This window comes from Xenopus tropicalis, chromosome 6 (genome assembly GCF_000004195.4).
Source record: "Xenopus tropicalis strain Nigerian chromosome 6, UCB_Xtro_10.0, whole genome shotgun sequence".
NCBI lineage: Eukaryota > Metazoa > Chordata > Amphibia > Anura > Pipidae > Xenopus > Xenopus tropicalis.
The window spans coordinates 5,740,158-5,759,873 of record NC_030682.2 but is presented as its reverse complement, the minus strand read 5'-3'; the positions used below and the strand labels follow the sequence as shown (position 1 = coordinate 5,759,873).

Genomic DNA, 19,716 nt, shown 5'->3' with positions numbered 1-19,716 from the left:
AGCTAGTGCAGACCTGGCTGTGGGAGTAGGAAGGGGTCATGGCGGAGGACATTTTATTTATTAAATATTCTTGCAACAAAATTACAAAACTATTCCAATAACAATTCACATCGAAAGAATCTTAAAACAGAAAAGACAAATTCATATTTTTACAATAATCTGTATCAGTCTCTTTCACATAAACATCTCTTAAAACATTAAATATCAGTCTCTTTACAGATTCAATAGACAGAAAAATATTGTTTTGCAGATTTCAAACTCCTTGCATCCCACAGATGATAAATGACTGTAGCATTTAGTACAAAGAGGGTGTTTTTATTGGGGTCTCTGGGCTGCTTGAAATCCCCATATACCAACTGGGCACAGGACTGAGCATTCAGGTGGGGCAACATTAAATCCTTTGCCAGTTCCCCCCAGACTTTCCTACTAAAGGGGCACTCATAGAGAGAGGGGCTCATTGTCTCCAGCTCCCCCGGGCACTCATCTCTGGGGCAGTTACTTTCATTTATGCCTTTACATTTTACATTTGCCCTGACATACAGCTTCCCATGGAAACAGAGCCATATGACACCCCTCATCTTACCCAGGACCCTGGGGCAGTTTATATTCCTGAGAGCATTGGGTACAATAGAACTTTGTTTTTAGTTTCTTTTCCCTAAAAACTGTATATTTTGAGAGCCTGACTATTGGATCAGATATTCTGACCACTAATTACACTGTTGTGTGACTTATTTTGTTGTTTCAATAACTGAACAATTAGATAATAAGTAATTCACACACACTCTAAAAAATTTGTCTAGTAGATTCCATATGCAGGAGAAACATATATCAAACACAAATTTATTGGTTATCACAGAGACCACACACAGTACCTACGGACAGTATACCTTAAAATATCTAATCCACTAATAAATACCTATAAATAGAAATCAGTTTAAAAAACGAATATCCATGCACCTAGCTCATATAACTAGAAAAAATCTTACTTTAAAAAAAAAAAAGGAGAGGGAACCAATTTTTGAACCTCAGTTAACAGCTTATGGGGAAAAATAATGAGGTAAGGGAGATTCTATAACTCCCAGAGGTCCCCTAGGGCAATAGGGGAAGTAGGACCTCTAGGAGTTATAGAATCTCCCTTACCTCATTATTTCCTCATGATTTTTTTTTTCTTCTCTTTTCTCTTTGGTCCTGTTTTACATCCCTTTTTTCTTTTCAACATCTTGAGCGCGGATAAGGTTTAATTGTGTTATTTTGTTGTTTCACTGATTTGCACAATTTTTGTGGTTTTATTGCATTTTTATCCCTGTATAAGTGTCCCTAATCTGTTTTTAGCGTAGCTTTGCTGTGTGTAACTTTTGTGTACACAAATAACTTTACCTATTTTGAATTCATCAGAATGTGTACTTTCTAAAACTATATGGTTTTCTGGGGGTCTCTGTATAGTTAGGGGGGGTTACGGCACATAATACACTGACAGGGGGCTCTGTGTGCAAAAGCTGAGTTGGCAGGCGAGAAATCCATATGCGCTATTTTCATTTAGGGTTCAGTACATACCGCAGACTTTGGTATATCTATGCATATTAGGCATCAAACTGTTCAGTAGACCTTAGGTGTTCCTATTTGGGGTGATTTGCCTTTATCTGATCTTTATCAAGGAATTGTGAAAGATAAATGTGCAACATTTTTATGCGATTTTCTGAAATGTCATAAAAATCTGCAAACTTAGGAAAGCTTTATGGCTTGGTACTTTGGAGCAAAACCAAATGTTTACCCATTATAGATTTGGGGAAATATGTACTTTCCAAAAATATATGGCTTTCTGGGGTGAGTGTACATTTTGTAGCATTATCCCACATAAAGGATGCAAATGTGTTGATTTTGCAGGAGCTGAAATGATAGATCATATGGGGGTATGTTCCCATTGGGGCCCCTACATGCCACATACTTAGGTAAATCTATACATATTGGGCATCAAACTGTTCAGTGGACCCCTGGCATTCATATTTAGGGTGTTTTATCTTGGTACCTAATGCTATGTGGAAGATAAGAGGTTGCAAAGTGGAAGCTTTGAAGGGATTTTTGGAAATATCATCAAAATTGCTAACTTTAGAAAAGCATTGTGACTTGGTAGTTTGGAGCAGACAGACAGTTGTGCCTATTCTGTATTCTCCAGAATCTGTTCTTTCCAAAAATGTATAATTTTCTGGGATAAACCTTCCGTTAGTAGAATTTTTGGCCTTGAAATCTAAAGTATGCAGCTTTCTGGAGCAGTGCTTTGGGAATTTGGCAGTGTCCTGCCGGGAGTTTTTGACCTATACAAGTGAGAAATCCCCATAAAACTATATATATTTGGTATTGGCACGTTCAGGTGACAAATCAATTGTATATTCATGCATAAATTAATTTCTGTTTCTAGTATGTGTGTTTATATTATGGAAAAATTTATTTTTTTATTGTTAGACATTTAGAAGCCTATATCTTGTTACAGAATTGGAATTACACAAAAATTCTACCATATTTTGAAAACTTTGGTTGTCCTGAAAAAATTATATTTTTTTCCTGGGTAAAATCCCCCCCCGAGGAAAGGCCACTAAAGTGAAAAATGTTAAAAAACTGTCTGGCAATACAAGGTCCACTTTAACCAAAATGGCTGGCAGTAAAAATGTTAAAAGATCTTAAAGAGCACCTATTGGGGGCATATTGTTTCCTCTGCTGCAGGTATGGGCTAATAGAGCTCGCCATGTTTGGTCCCCCATAATGAGCAAGCTGGTACCCTAAGCCTTACTTACATACTTGTGTCCCATCATGGCTGCCTGTTACCAGCCTTTTTTTTTTGCATGTGGGAATGGTATGATGTACGTAAAATGGGCTTAAATAACTTTTAGTATGACATAGACATTAAAAAAGTAACAATAATACCATGAAACACCATGAAAAATGAAATAATTTAGACCTACTGCAAAGCTGTTAGGAATAAGGCATTCTCTAACATACTAAAAGTTAACTTAAAGGTGAACCACCCCTTTAACTTCACTTAAGCTAGAGAATCATTTCCCACATTCTGTACCTTCAAAATGATTTATTCCACTGTGAAATTTTTGATGATTGCACAGAATGGCCTTTTCGGGGAAGCTTATCCCACATTCTCCCCACATTCCATACAAGTGAATGGTTTCTCCCCTGTGTGTATTTTCATATGAGCTACAAGGTGATTCTTTTGAGTAAAGCCTTTGCCACATTGTGTGCAAGTGAATGGTTTCTCCCCTGTGTGTATTCTTAGGTGATGTGCAAGGTTATTCTTATGAGTAAAGCCTTTGCCACATTCTGTACAATTGAAAGGTTTCTCCCCTGTGTGTATTTTCATATGAGATACAAGAATATTCTTTTGAGTAAAGCCTTTGCCACATTCTGTACAAGTGAAAGGTTTCTCCCCTGTGTGTATGTACATATGAGATACAAGAACATTCTTTTGAGCAAAGCCTTTGCCACATTCTGTACAAGTGAAAGGTTTCTCCCCTGTGTGTATGTAGATATGAGATACAAGAACATTTTTTTGAGTAAAGCCTTTGCCACATTCTGTACAAGTGAAAGGTTTCTCCCCTGTGTGTATTTTCATATGAGATACAAGGCAACGCTTTTGAATAAAGCCTTTGCCACATACTGTACAAGTGAAAGGTTTCTCCCCTGTGTGTATTTTCATATGAGATACAAGGTCATTCTTTTGAGCAAAGCCTTTGCCACATTCTGTACAAGTGAATGGTTTCTCCCCTGTGTGTATTTTCATATGAGATACAAGGCTACGCTTTTGAATAAAGCCTTTGCCACATTCTGTACAAGTGAAAGGTTTCTCCCCTGTGTGTATTTTCATATGAGATACAAGGTAATTCTTTTGAGCAAAGCCTTTGCCACATGCTGTACAAGTGAATGGTTTCTCCCCTGTGTGTATTTTCATATGAGATACAAGGTAATTCTTTTGAGCAAAGCCTTTGCCACATTCTGTACAAGTGAAAGGTTTCTCCCCTGTGTGTATTTTCATATGAGCTACAAGGTAATTCTTTTGAGCAAAGCATTTGCCACATTCGGTACAAGTGAATGGTTTCTCCCCTGTGTGTATTTTCATATGAGATACAAGGTAATTCTTTTGAGCAAAGCCTTTGCCACATTCTGTACAAGTGAATGGTTTCTTCCCTGTGTGTATTACAAAGTGAGTTAAACGGCTGCTCCTGAAAGACTGGGTTTCCTTACATTGTGCACAAGTGATATTTCTCTCCCCTGTGTTAGCGTTCTGGGGACTGGTTTTTCCACATTCTGCACAGACAAAAAGTTTTTCTTCTGTAGAACTTCTCCTTTGCCCCTGACAGTCTTTGGTTAGAGATGATGTTTCCCCACATTCAGTACCGGTAAGAGGATTGGGCTCAGCAGTATCAGACTGGCCCTCCAGGATACCAAGAAAACTCCCGGTGGGCCCAGGTGTCAGTGGACCCTCCTGCTCACTCAGCCAATTTACTTGTATGCTTTTACCATGGTCAGTCCTCATTTCTATATGAGAACAAATAAAATAAAGAGAAGGAAGTATAAATAATAATATGTATGGGGAAGTGATTAAGAGAATTAATAATGTGAGTGAAGAGAGAAGGAAAAATTGTTTGGAGACTGGGCCCACAGTCTAAGGTTTTCTGGTGGGCCCCTGGCACCCAGTCCGACACTGGGGCTAAGTATCAAAGTCCTGCCCACACTCCTTGCTGGCCAAATGTTTGGGTGAGAACATGGCCAATCACAGAGAAGCCTTTCCCACATCCAACCAATCAAAAGGATTGTGAGCTTAGTCAGTGATCCTCATTCCATGCAGTTGGCTCACACTCCTACTCAGCCTGGGTTTGTGCTGTGCCAGCCTTACACATTCTTCCACACTGTGTCCTACTATAATGTCCCCACGTGGCCTTCAGAGACTTAACCAGTAGGTTTTGATGACTCTTATCATGAAGCAACGTCCTGGTAAAAGAAAAAAGACAGGTATAAGTATAAAGGAGATACAAAGTGTGGTTTTCCAAGCTGCTAGCTTCTTACACCCTAGATGGGGATTGGCTGGCATCATATAAAATGCTGTGTCCCACTGACTCACCCACAACTTAAAATAGAAACCAGCGGGAAGATTAAATTTACAAGGGCTTTGGGAAGTGTAATTGGATACACAACAAAAATATTTCCTTTCATCCAATTATAGGGGTGGTTCACCTTTATTATAGTTTGGAATAAATAAGAGACTGTCTGGCTAAGGAGATTTCTAAGCATGAACTGAGATTGGCAGCAGTAGAATCAGTTTTGCAAAGGAATAACCAGGTTTCAGTTATTACAGAACAGAGATCTATGTTTGTTCCGGATCTTAGTGATCCAGAATTAGATTACTGTAAGATTATTAAAATAACCAAAGTTCTACAATATAGTGTGGCAAAGAGATCACTGAACAATAAATGTAAAAATTGATTTTTATATTGTTTGGAAATAAATATTTACATAAACATAAATCATAAAGTAGGTAAAACTCATAAAACAAGAGACCACCTTACACACAAAAAGGTCATAAAAACAAATATACTAAAATATACTACAAATATACACACTAACTTAACTAAACACACTAAAATGTAACCCAGAGGACCAACCACCTAAATAATAATAATATCCCACACCTTATAAACACACTCTATGAAACCTTAACTCTAGAAGATTACACAGCCTAACATACCTCTCCTTAGGTTTGATAAGGTGCCTCGTCCGTGATGTCAGGATTCCCTCTGATCTGGTACGGTGGTCACTCCTCTCCTGGCCCTGTGTCTACTTGTGCCCTACTGAATCCAACTTATACACAGGAGAGATAGGTGGATTCTAGAACTTTCTAGAAGTCTCTCCTGATTGGTTTATTTGAATGATGCTAGCACATACCAGTCAGTTACAGGAAGTCACCCGTCTGCCATTATGGGTATTCCAGTCTTCATGTCTGCGTCCCCACCAAGACTGCCCTTCCTGACTAACTGATTATGCATATCACCAGGGATCCATTCAGCTGGCCCCAATGGCCTTGACCCTTTGTTAATGTTAATTAGAGTTTAGGTGTGACAGCACCTTTCCCAGACCAGTACCTTTGTTTTCCAAATTAGGAAACTCCTATTGTTTGGACCAGATAACCAGGTGCTAAGCTAATTAGACTGTTTCCTCTACTAGAGTAAAAGGTTTCATTATTGATTAATAAAATATAGGAACCCACAATATAAATATTTTACAATAATCTTACATTATGACAGGGCAAAATTGCAGTTAAAAGTTAATAAACAGGTTTTAAAAATTGTGAAAAATATTCCACATTTTAATCCAAACAAGAATGTTTTAATGAATTCTGATCTGTTTGAATCTCATATAGAGAGATATGATTTAAGTGAAGAACAGAAGAATAAAGCATTAAAACTGTGGGTGCCGGCACGTATTTCCCAGAGGTTATTAATCCCTGTGAGTACTCCCGGCACTGATACAGATGGGAATCTAATACACGGCACAAGAAGGGACAGGCTATTAATGCTTAATTATATAATTAATGGTGAAAATGTGCTTGATATAGAGGTGCTCAATAATCATAAAACCTCTATAGATGATGACCCCTTTACATTTCTGGTTGTATTTGAGCAAATTTACAGACTGGTTATGGGTATTGGAGAAGATCAAGTTACACAGCAAATGATAAAAGCTTTTGTAAACAAGTTTAAATATCTAGATCCTGTAGCTAATATTTGTGCTTGCAGTGTTGATACTCTTCAGAAAGCAGCCTCACATATAGATACGTACAGGAGACAGCTTATACTGCAGAACTCAGGCTCCTCAAACATTCATGTGATAAGGGAAATATGCCAATCGGATTAAGCAAAGATAAGGGCATATATCTACCATTTTTGCGGCCGGGTGGGGCATTTTTTCCAAAAAGTGTAAAAAAGATGGAAATTATTTAAAAAGCAAATTAAGGTTGATAAAGATTCTGAAATGATGCATGAGCAAGCTCAGGTCTGTGCTGTTACACAGGCAAGGGAACCTGATGCACAGAATGGTCCCTCCCAGGGTCCCATGAATAGACCAGTCTGTCGGTATAAAAGACCCAGGACTGAAGAGAAAAGGAGTTACTCATTGTTACTGAGAAAAGGAATAATCACATTATAGGGTTAGTGCTAAAGAAATGTTAGTACTTGTTCCTTAAAGGTTTGTAAACATTGTGTAAATGAATATGATTGGGTATGGCTTTTGAGAAAAAACATTTACATGGAAATATATAGCAGTGTTATTGTGATTGTAATGTATTTCATTTACCTGCAGAATCAGTTTAATGTGTGTTAAAAATGCAGGAATAATGACCAACTTTAATGCAGGCAGGAATTATTAACATATGAGGCAACTGCTGGGATGGATAGGATTATGTTTTCTTAAAGTTTCAAATAACAGAAATAGTGGTCCTTTTGTCTATGTGTCACGAACGCCACCACAGACATATGTGACCAAGTGTGCGACTGTAAGAGTTAACACATCAACTATTCAGTTTCTCGACAACCAAACAGCCCCAACCTACCAAAATGTAACAACTGCCACCACCACATTTTAAGGGCCACAAGCACCCAAGTTTAGATGTTCTATTGCACCCTGACACTTCACAGAGGCAAATCACCCCAGACTTCCTAGCTAAGCACTCTAGCAGTCACTCCAGCACACAATGCAAGTTAGTCTACAGGCAACACTCAACTTTCCCACAAGCAACAAAGGGTTAAACAGGCACACTTTCCTTCTAACTAGCAAGGGGTTAAACCACATTTAACACACACACTCCATTTAAGGCATAACGGTTCATTTGATATAAAATTACATATTATATAAAAACAGTTAATATTACAAAATGACATACAGGTTGCAAACAGTTATAAAATAAAAAGGCATACAAATGCAGAAACCTACATACATCACCCATAGAATGGTCCTATGTAATTCCTGTTCCGGGAGAAATAGCGACATATACCTCCCGAGCAGCTCGGTCCCCAAAGGCATATCTCTTCCCGTCTGGGCCATTGATATACAGGTTACAGGGTAGGTCACGCCCCCATCCAATGAGAAAGGTGAGGGCGGGGCACCATTTTGTAACTGGCTGTTATGGTGACATTTTTATTTATAGCTAGCCTCAAATACTTATGGGTATTCCACAAAATTATGGAACCATGAGCATTATGTGGGAAATGGAATTCTCTTTTCATAGACACCAAACACCCCAGGCCTAACCCATATTATTCTGGTTTTATCAGAATATTGGATAATCCCGAGATGGATCATCATAACACGGGAGTGTTTGGAGTCTATGGGGAGCTCTAGCTACAAGGTAACGGCTGGGCGCCATGATTTTTATCTTTATTATTTTATAGGCCTAAAGAAATATTAACTAAGACTCTGCAATGAGATAGACCCCCCAGTAGCACAGGTATGATAATTTAGTTACCTTGTTGATTCATTTGGCCCGGTCTGGCTCTTCCCACCTCACAGTCCCCTAGCCAGACACATAGTTGACCTTTAGTTATTAAAGCCCATGAAAAAGTTGAGACATATGGTTCCATACTCTACACACGTAATACTGATCTATATATGATATAGTTATACAGGGTATAAAGTGTATGTGGCAGGATTTTGATTTTTTTTCTCAATAGTTATATTAACACTAATGAAAATGAAAAGACCATAAGGCACCAGTGACAAATACATTTCCCAGCAAAGAACAAAGAACTAATTTTCTTTTAAGCAACATGATATTTAAGAACAATGTATATGCGATAACAATATTTGTATAAATAAAGTTTTCATGGCTAATGGGCCGGCTCTGCAAAATAACAGCAAAGTTGGGGGTTTAACATTTTATTGTACATGAATATATTGATCAGGATGAGAAGGAACATCTGAATAATATCAGCTGCTGAAATATTCCTTTGTGGAAAAAATGGAATAGAGAGGAAGGTTCTGTAGCTGATACAGCTGGAGTTTCTAGAGTAGAGGGACAGCAGGGAAAGGAGTGTGTTGGTTCTAAAGGGCCTCAGTGAGGGGAATATCCTACAATTCAGCCAGAGAGGGAAATATCAATCTAGATGGCAGAATAGACAAAACAATCAAACTAACAGTAAATCTAGAACTTGGATACCCTTCTCCCAACTAAAAGTGAACATGAATATGATAAGATCAGGGCTGAGAGGGATCTTTTAAAACAACAAGTACTGGAGGCAGAACTTTCCAAATGAAGCCCCTCTTACACATTCTGGGGTTACAGACCGGGGGGGGGGAACTTTAATAGAATTCTAAACCCATACACTTAAATGTTCAAATGCACTTTCCTTTAATTTATCTCGAGACAATGTATTTTTATGTAGAATATATGAACTAATATTTTTCTCTAAGTTATATCTTTCAGGAAAAGATCTTCAAGTAGAAGGATAAATGTATCTGAATGTATCTGTGTAACTTAAGTTTTTTTCATCAACTTAAGCAGGGAATGAACTGACTATAGAACATTGATGGATGAGCCCTAAAGGTTCCAATGGGGGGAAGGGATTTGCATGACACAGAGGGAGAGGTGTTGGGTGTTGAGACCACTGGATGCAGTAGCGCAATGGGCTGGATAATGTTGGTGTCAAAATATATTCTTCAGGCTTCTCTAGATAATGTTCTCCCACAAATATAATAGGTCAATGGGATTTTTAAAGAAAAAAACTGAATGAACTGTTTTGATGTTTAGTGTCTAAATCAGTGCAAGAGTGGGAAGATGGAAATGCAATGAATAGAACTCATTAACACACAAACAGGGCGTCATTTACAAAGTTTCAGGACTTGAACATCTACTTTTAATTACGTAACATCCATCTTATTATTATTCAGTGTTTTGTTTAATTCAGTGCCTTTCTGTATATATGTTTTTGCTTTTCAATGTAAAAAAAAAAATCCAGAGAGAGGCCCAGAGAAAGTGCAAATATATTGGTTGATATACATATCTGTCTAGGGAAGCTAAACAAGGGCTCATATTTAGCATACAGTCTATAGAGGGTGTTGGGCGCTAAATGTACAGACATGGGTGGATTTATAAACAACACATAATCAGAATGTTGATGCTTTGGTTGCATATTTGCAGGGTTATATACATCCATTAATATTCTGACTGAATCAGGTAGGGGTGATATTGTGTCCAAAGCTAGAGTTGTGGCTCAATGGGGGTTGTCTAAAAAAAAAAAGATCAGACTGTAAGAAGACCAAGAGCTACAGAACCATCCAACACCAGAACCAATACCAGATCCTGGGTACTCTGTCACTGCTACATGGAACAAAAGAGACCCAAATGCTTTGAGTAAAAACCTTAGAACTTAGTGTATTGTGTACTGGGTAGGGAAGTGGGGGAGCAATGGGAGTGGCAAGGAATCACAAAGAATGACGTTTGTGGACAGAAATGCTTTGCAGTCTATTTAAGGACTGGCTTTAATTCTCTGCAAAGACTAAAGGTCCCCATACACGCTGAGATCTGCTGGCTTGGCGACCTATGGGTGGGCGATAATTAAAAAAATAATTCAATTGTTTGGCTCTGGGGCCAAATGATTGGATTATTTTGGTGGCAATGGGGCAGTCGGTTCTGGGAATGCATCAACGAGCCAATGTGGTCCCCGATCCGACTGAATTTTCCAACCTGGCCGATCGATAGCTGGCCAATTTCAGGCCAGATATCGGTCTGCCAGGCCCCTCGTTTCTGCCCCTACACAGGCAGATAAGATGCTGAATCGGTCCAAGGAACCCATATCGGCAGCTACAATCGGCCCATGTATGGGGACCTTAAAGGGGAAGGAAAGGCTAAGTCACTTGGGGGTGCTAAAATGTTAAGCACCCCCAAGTGACTTGAATCGCTTACTTCGTACCCCGGGCTGGTGCCCCTATTAGGAGAAAACTGCACCAGCCCGGGGCACCTGGGGCGAAGTGCTTCCGCCTTCCATTCTCTGTGACTCCAAGTCCGGCGCATGCGCAGTAGAGTGAAAAAGCCGACTTCTCTGTTAAAGTTCAGCTTTTCACTCTACTGCGCATGCGCGCGCGGCGAAGGAAGGAGGAAGCGCTACAAGTACCCCGGGCTGGTGCTGTTTTCTCCATACAGGGGCACCAGCCCGGGGTAGAAGGTAAGCGATCTAAGTCACTTGGGGGTGCCTAACATTTTGGCACCCCCAAGTGACTTAGCCTTTCCTTCTTCTTTAAGTACAACTTATACAGTAAGCGGGTGAATATTTCTGACTGGTGACTGAAAATATCTACTGAAGACTGAAAAGGGAATGATCGACTCATTCAGTATTGTATCTAATCCCGTACATACCCCAATACCTGCCCCTTGCAATAGATTTGGATTCCTTATTCATCCTAAATGGGAAACAGAAAGAGCTGGAGAAGTGTAACCAGTTCTATTAGTATTTCTAGAAAAGATTTAAGAGCCTCGGTTTAGCATTCTCTATATCACAATCACAAACTTTCATGTTATTCAGCTAAAAAAAGAAAACATAATGTTTGCATGTATTGTGTATCAATTCTGAGCAGAACTGATCCAAGTGGGGGAGTGCAGTAATATGTGTGGGACTATGTATACATACCTGCAAGTGTATGATATTAATATCATTTCATTGTATGAATCTACAGGGCACAAGATAATCTGTATAGATTTAATCAGTGAGTCAGATGGTAATTAAGTTGCTTGGGTTGGGAATGCTATGAAGTGCCTGTGTGGGGGTTCCCTTGGGATTATATGGGGATAGGGGGGTAACACCAAGATATCCCAGGAAGCCAACTGGAGGGTCTTTTGCATTTCAAAGTGGAACTGTTTGTACAGTTGTTTATGGTGAGACGGCTCCTTATGGGAACTACCTGACTGACACTTCATTTGAAATAAGGCGATACAGCGACACAGGGCAGAATCCATTACGCATCCTAGCCTTCCTTCTGTATAGGAAGGAGTCGGGCTAGGATCGATCAATCGATCATCGCATAGTGGATTCTGTCTATAAAGATTCTCATTCATCCAGGTCATGATATACAGTATCCAGTTGTTTTAGACTTAATTCTACTAGACTTCTCTCAGTTTTTCTGGTAGGGAATTTCCCGGTATTTAAACTCTTGATGGTAGTACAGTCACAGACAAAAGTCCAGTTGTTTTAGACTTAATTCTACTAGATACTGTATAGTGGATTCTGTTCTGCATTGCTGTAGCGCCTTATTTCAAATGACAGGTATTTTCTAATAAAGCATTCAAAAAAATAAATGGTGTGCAGGATAGGGCAATTATTGGAGCAGGGTAGAATAGATTTTTAGCTTAAAATTTTTTAGTGTTACTTTTCCTTTAAATCTGGAATGTGATTTATAGGAAACACGTGGTCTTAGGGGTAATACAGTGGGGGAGGGGTTTCCAACAGGGATATATATCAGTAACAAAAGGCTGGTCTTACACTTATATACACACACTTACACACACAGCCCTGACACACACATGCATACATCTTAAATACTTTAGAGGTGTTTGTTCACCATAGTACTTACACAAATATAGTAGAGAAAGAATATTTATAACACAAAGTAACCCCATGCTGCAGCATCCATCTAGAGAGCGAGAGACTGAGTGAGTGTGAGAGACTGAGTGCGAGAGAGTGTGAGTGAGTGTGAGTGTGAGTGAGTGAGAGTGTGAGTGAGAGTGTGAGTGAGAGAGAGAGAGCTGCTTAGCAACACAGACACTATCTCTATAATAGTGTTGAGGTCCCCAGTCCCAGTGAGTGATCAATCAGAGGGAAAGTGCTGGATTTAAAGGACCAGTAACACCATTTAGACATCAATCAACTTACAGTTTTTACTTGAAATACTCTGCTGCATACTGCATTCCTATAAAGTATCAGTAAAAAATCAGAACCGCCACTTTTCTGTGCAGTATATAGGGTCTTCGCTATCCTGCAGGGCCTGAAAGCTTCTTTCCCCTACGTGCGCGCTGCCGTCAGCTTCTTCCTGCTTTTGGTTTTGAATATCCGGTCTCTGTACGTCACATTGCTTAGCAACCAGCTTCCCTTAAGCAGCCTTCCCCCCCAGCGTGCCTGCCCCACAAGCCCCCCCTATTATTCCATTCACCCAGCATTAGTTCAGATCAGTAGCCTTCCCCCCCAGCGTGCCTGCCCCACAAGCCCCCCCTCGTATTCCATTCACCCAGCATTAGTTCAGATCAGTAGCCTTCCCTCCCAGCGTGTCTGCCCCACAAGCCCCCCCTCACATTCCATTCACCCAGCATTAGTTCAGATCAGTAGCCTTCCCCCCCAGCGTGTCTGCCCCACAAGCCCCCCCTATTATTCCATTCACCCAGCGTTAGTTCAGATCAGTAGCCTTCCCCCCCAGCGTGCCTGCCCCACAAGCCCCCCCTCGTATTCCATTCACCCAGCATTAGTTCAGATCAGTAGCCTTCACCCCCAGCGTGTCTGCCCCACAAGCCCCCCCCTCGTATTCCATTCACCCAGCATTAGTTCAGATCAGTAGCCTTCCCCCCCAGCGTGCCTGCCCCACAAGCCCCCCCTCGTATTCCATTCACCCAGCATTAGTTCAGATCAGTAGCCTTCCCCCCAGCGTGTCTGCCCCACAAGCCCCCCCTCACATTCCATTCACCCAGCGTTAGTTCAGATCAGTAGCCTTCCCCCCCAGCATGCCTGCCCCACAAGCCCCCCCTCACATTCCATTCACCCAGCATTAGTTCAGATCAGTAGCCTTCCCCCCAGCGTGTCTGCCCCACAAGCCCCCCCTCACATTCCATTCACCCAGCATTAGTTCAGATCAGTAGCCTTCCCCCCCAGCGTGCCTGCCCCACAAGCCCCCCTCGTATTCCATTCACCCAGCATTAGTTCAGATCAGAAGCCTTCCCCCCAGCGTGTCTGCCCCACAAGCCCCCCCTCACATTCCATTCACCCAGCATTAGTTCAGATCAGTAGCCTTCCCCCCCAGCGTGTCTGCCCCACAAGCCCCCCCTCACATTCCATTCACCCAGCGTTAGTTCAGATCAGTAGCCTTCCCCCCCAGCGTGTCTGCCCCACAAGCCCCCCCTCACATTCCATTCACCCAGCGTTAGTTCAGATCAGTAGCCTTCCCCCCAGCGTGTCTGCCCCACAAGCCCCCCCCTCGTATTCCATTCACCCAGCGTTAGTTCAGATCAGTAGCCTTCCCCCCCAGCTTGCCTGCCCCACAAGCCCCCCCTCGTATTCCATTCACCCAGCGTTAGTTCAGATCAGTAGCCTTCCCCCCCAGCATGCCTGCCCCACAAGCCCCCCCTCACATTCCATTCACCCAGCGTTAGTTCAGATCAGTAGCCTTCCCTCCCAGCGTGCCTGCCCCACAAGCCCCCCCTCACATTCCATTCACCCAGCATTAGTTCAGATCAGTAGCCTTTCCTCCCAGCGTGCCTGCCCCACAAGCCCCCCCTCACATTCCATTCACCCAGCGTTAGTTCAGATCAGTAGCCTTCCCCCCAGCGTGTCTGCCCCACAAGCCCCCCCCTATTATTCCATTCACCCAGCGTTAGTTCAGATCAGTAGCCTTCCCCCCAGCGTGCCTGCCCCACAAGCCCCCCCTCACATTCCATTCACCCAGTGTTAGTTCAGATCAGTAGCCTTCCCCCACAGCGTGCCTGCCCCACAAGCCCCCCCTCACATTCCATTCACCCAGTGTTAGTTCAGATCAGTAGCCTTCCCCCCCAGCGTGCCTGCCCCACAAGCCCCCCTCGTATTCCATTCACCCAGCGTTAGTTCAGATCAGTAGCCTTCCCCCCCAGCATGCCTGCCCCACAAGCCCCCTTCCTCTGCATACCTCTCACCCTGCGTTCGCGTGTCTATCCCCCTCAGCTGTTCCAGCAGCATGTCTCTTCCCCCTCCTCTTACCGGCAATAACTGAACTTCCGGGTTATGGCCAGATGTCATGTGAAGAGGGAAGACATTGGGGGCGCGCTCGTAGAGATGGGTTAGTTGCCATATCGCCTTTCTTCAAAAATGTCTCCATAGCATGGAGAGGAATTTTATTGAGGATTTTTTGGCTAAATGGTAGGTGAATAAGTACAATGCAGCTGGATGTAGGTATTATTTAAAGGGTGTAGTTTTAATTTTTTTAATAAAATTTTTTGCTGTTACTGTTTCTTTAAGTTAGCCGAGGCAGCTGAGACTTTCACCAGGTACAAGGAAGCCAATAAAGCAGCAAAACAAAAACAAGTCAGGCAGCTAAAATAGAGATAGAAAAGGGTATTTACAAGAGAAGTATGTAAGTACTAAGTATATTACTTATTAAGTATATATATAGTAAAAAAATAAAGCAAGAAGGGCCCCTGAACTGTTATTTTTGTTTGTCTACACAACTGAGGGAAAGCTTCCTTTTTAACAAACCCAATTCTAGTAATATAACTACAGATACACGGGTCACTCAGAAGGGAATTCAAAAGAGACTTTACCATAAAAATGTAAACAAAGGTCCAGGGCCGGATGGGATTCATCCCAGGGTATTAAACCAGCTTAGCTCTATGATTGCCAAGCCTCTTCAATTAATTTCTCAGGATTCGTTGAGGTCTGGCATGGTGCTGAGAGACTGGCGGATTGCTAATGTGGTGCCGTTATTTAAAAAGGGATCCCGTTCTCAGCCTAAAAACTACAGGCCTGTTAGTCTGACATCAGTAGGAGGAAAGCTTCTGGAAGGGGTAATAAGGGAAAGGGAACTTGAATACATGGCAAATCACAATTTGACACACATTCTTGTGTCAAACTATGGATGGCACATGTGTGATCCCCATTGTGAGGATAAGCTTGTATGCAAGCCTGATACATGGAAGCAACTGGCTTTGTCCAACAAGAGGTACTTTGGGGCCCAAAACATGTTGTGTAAAATAAACCATTTGCAGCAAAGAACTGCGGTGGCCTGTGCTCTTTCCACCATATGCCATAAGGTGGAAAGAGCACAGGCCACCATAGTTCTTTGCTGCAAATGGTTTATTTGTTCCTTTGTTTAGAGCTCCTTGTCTACCTTTGAACCAATAAAACTATTTCTTCCTTAAGCTACAGTCAGTGGGCAGCTCATTATCAGGGGTATATTAGTAGACTGGTAGGGGATATAAAACATAAGCAGCCTGCCTTTCTGCTTGAAATGTTTATTCCAAATATTTAAAGTGTTTATATCAGTTTTAAATAGAAATCAAAAGGTGAATGCATGAAATCAAGCAGTAAGTTAATAAATTGGCTGTGGCAGGGGTTCCCAACCTTTTCAGCAGCACGGCCCGGTAGGAGGCAATTTTTTTCCCCCACGGACCGAGGGGGGCGGGGCGCTGGGGAGGCGCTGCGGGCCACTGCCCTGCTGTCCATGGCCCGGAACTGGTCCGCGGCCCAGCAGTTGGGGACCCCTGTATTAAAGTATATAGGAAAGTTGCTTAGAATTACATTTTCTTTCTATGTCTATGTCTTGGGTGAAGTTTCTCTTTAACAATCTATTACACAAGTGTTAAAGAGCCGCATTGCTGGGCGGCTGAGTATCTAGAAAGTTACACTTTATTGTGTCTCTGATTTATTCACATACATATTTCCTATGGCGAGATTGCCCTGTGTGTATCTGCACCAGGGGCGGGCCAAGCTGACCGGGCACCCTAGGCAACCCGGTCGGCCAAATCCGCCCACCTCCCCTTCCCCCCAAATGGAGCATGCGTGCCAAAGCACAGGAGGCGGTGCAGGAGGGGCGGGGCAATTAGATCGGTCATTGCCTCCACCGCTAATGACAAGCGGTGGAGGCAATGACAAAGTAGCACTAGGGGTAGGCAGGAGAGGCCCCTCAATCGTTGCGCCCTAGGCAGCTGCCTCTTCTGCCTACCCCTAGTTCCAGCCCTGATCTGCACCTACTCTCTGCTCTTATTTGCTCACAGTTTATTTCTGAGTTTTGCAGAGTCACTTTAGAGGCAGACATTAAATTATTGCATTTATTCTCTTCATCATATTATGGGAAAGCTAGTGCAGACCTGGCTGTGGGAGTAGGAAGGGGTCATGGGGAGGACATTTTATTTATTAAATATTCTTGCAACAAAATTACAAAACTATTCCAATAACAATTCACATCAAAAGAATCTTAAAACAGAAAAGAAAAGAAAATTTATATTTTTTCAATAATCTGTATCAGTCTCTTTCACATAAACATCTCTTAAAACATTAAATATCAATCTCTTTACAGATTCAATAGACAGAAAAAAATTGTTTTGCAGATTTCAAATTCCTTGCATCCCACAGATGATAAATGACTGTAGCATTTAGTACAAAGAGGGTGTTTTTATTGGGGTCTCTGGGCTGCTTGAAATCCCCATATACCAACTGGGCACAGGACTGAGCATTCAGGTGGGGCAACATTAAATCCTTTGCCAGTTCCCCCCAGACTTTCCTACTAAAGGGGCACTCATAGAGAGAGGGGCTCATTGTCTCCAGCTCCCCCGGGCACTCATCTCTGGGGCAGTTACTTTCATTTATGCCTTTACATTTTATATTTGGCCTGACATACAGCTTCCCATGGAAACAGCCATATGACACCCCTCATCTTACCCGGGACCCTGGGGCAGTTTATATTCCTGAGAGCATTGGGTACAATAGAGGAAGGGCAGTCCCTTAAAGCCAACTCAGCACTATAATATTTACAGAAGAGAGAATTATACAGTTTCTTCCTATCAGACTGCAGGAATTCCCCATACAATATCTGCCTCTTAATTAGTATATGGATACACTGCTGAGCATACCCCACACACTGCTTATATTTACCCACCATCCTCTTGATTTTATCTCCAATTACCCATAAACAAAAGGAATTGTGGGAATGAATTCCAAACAAACTTCTAAAAAAAAATCCCATTTCCATGGGTTTATCCTATAGGCTAAAGCTCCCCCACTGGGTTTAAAGCAGAAGCCGGGATAATTCAGATTCCCAACTACAGACCGGTTTCGCCTTCCTTGAGGCTCATTAGTTTGGTGCAGGGGTTTTGAGGAATTTGTTTGGAATTCATTTCCAGAATTCCTTTTGTTTATTTGTATCTGTATGAGGCGGTCTCCCCAACCCTAATGATTTGTTTGTGTAACCACATGGTGACTCCACCCAAGCTGATCAGAAAACCCTGCAGCTAAAATAGAGATGGGAAGGGGTATTAAGTAAAAGAAATCCAAATTTATTTTTTAAATATATAAATAGTAAAAAAATGAAGCAAGAAAGGGTGGGAACCTTATTGGGGGTAAGGGGGTTGATGAGAACAGGGAAAAAGCAGAAATTTTGAACTCGTATTTTACACCTGTCTATACATCAGAGGAGCCGGCTAATGAAGGTTTCCCTTTTAATTTGCCCAGTTCTAGTAATTTGTCTACTGACACATGGGTCACTCGGGGGGAATTCAAAAGAGACTGGAACAAAGGTCCAGGGCCAGATGGGATTCATCCCAGGGTATTAATCAAGTTTAGCGCTGTGATTGCCAAACCTCTTCACTTAATTTTTTAGGAATCATTGAGGTCTGGAATGGTGCCAAGAGACTGGCGAATTGCTAATGTGGTGCCTAACATTTTGTCATCCCAGTGATTTCAAGTTTATTTCTGCCAACGACATATAGGATACGCGTAGCAAAAAAAGGGTTTAACTGCCAACGGTGTGTCTCATACGTCATTAGCAGATAAAGGATTCTCTCTGCAGTCACCACTGCAGACTGCAGCCATCAGCCAGGGGGGCTGTCATGTCGGTCCTGCAACACGATCGTCGCAGGACTGTCCTACAAGCAGCAGACACAATCGCATCATGTCTGCTGCTTGTTCCTTCTTCCTCCATCCCCCCAGTGCCGGCCCAGTTACTTCCTGCTCCAGGATTGCAGCATGGAGGATAGACCAGTGATAAGATCTTCAGGACAGGTAATGATTTTTTTTTGCACTTACACACTTACACACACACTTGCATACATTTATACAAACTAACATACATTTACGCAAACTTACAGCACACAATTTAGCAGTTTTTATTTATTTTTGTTTTTCTTTTCTTTTCATTTTGCACACTTATATACACTTATATACACTCATATACACACTTATGCACTGTCACACAATTTTTACACATGTTTACACATGTATACACAAATCCTTTGTTTTTTTACCACTTTGTTTTTAGTTTCTTTTCCCTAAAAACTGTATATTTTGACAGCCTGACTATTGGATCAGATATTCTGACCACTAATTACACTGTTGTGTGACTTATTTTGTTGTTTCAATAATAGAACAATTAGATAATAAGTAATTCGCACACACTATACAGAAATATCAATTCTCAATAGTGACACGATTAAGCAGTAATTAATTCACACACACTCTAAAAAATGTGTCTAGTAGATTCCATATGCAGGAGAAACATATATCAAACACAAATTTATTGGTTATCACAGAGACCACACACAGTACCTACGGACAGTATACCTTAAAATATCTAATCCACTAATAAATACCTATAAATAGAAATCAGTTAAAAAAATGAATATCCATGCACCTAGCTCATATAACTAGAAAAAATCTTACTTTTAAAAAAAAAAGGAGAGGGAACCAATTTTTGAACCTCAGTTAACAGCTTATGGGTAAAAATAAT

General features: G+C 41.5%; 1 protein-coding gene across 9 annotated transcripts in view; it reads right to left on the bottom strand.

Annotated features, from left to right (window-relative positions):
- Positions 1-2,420: 2,420 nt before the first annotated feature.
- Positions 2,421-19,716, bottom strand: part of LOC101733825 (gastrula zinc finger protein XlCGF8.2DB-like) — a 320,033-nt gene continuing 302,737 nt past the window's right edge. For 3 of the 9 annotated variants that reach the window (XM_031904378.1, XM_031904373.1, XM_031904376.1), the window contains one exon: positions 2,421-4,992. In XM_031904378.1, the coding sequence (XP_031760238.1) occupies positions 3,134-4,537 (1,404 nt within the window). In that variant the 5' untranslated portion in view covers positions 4,538-4,992 and the 3' untranslated portion in view covers positions 2,421-3,133. The other 6 variants (XM_031904380.1, XM_031904377.1, XM_031904374.1 and 3 more) reach the window with 6 other exon arrangements.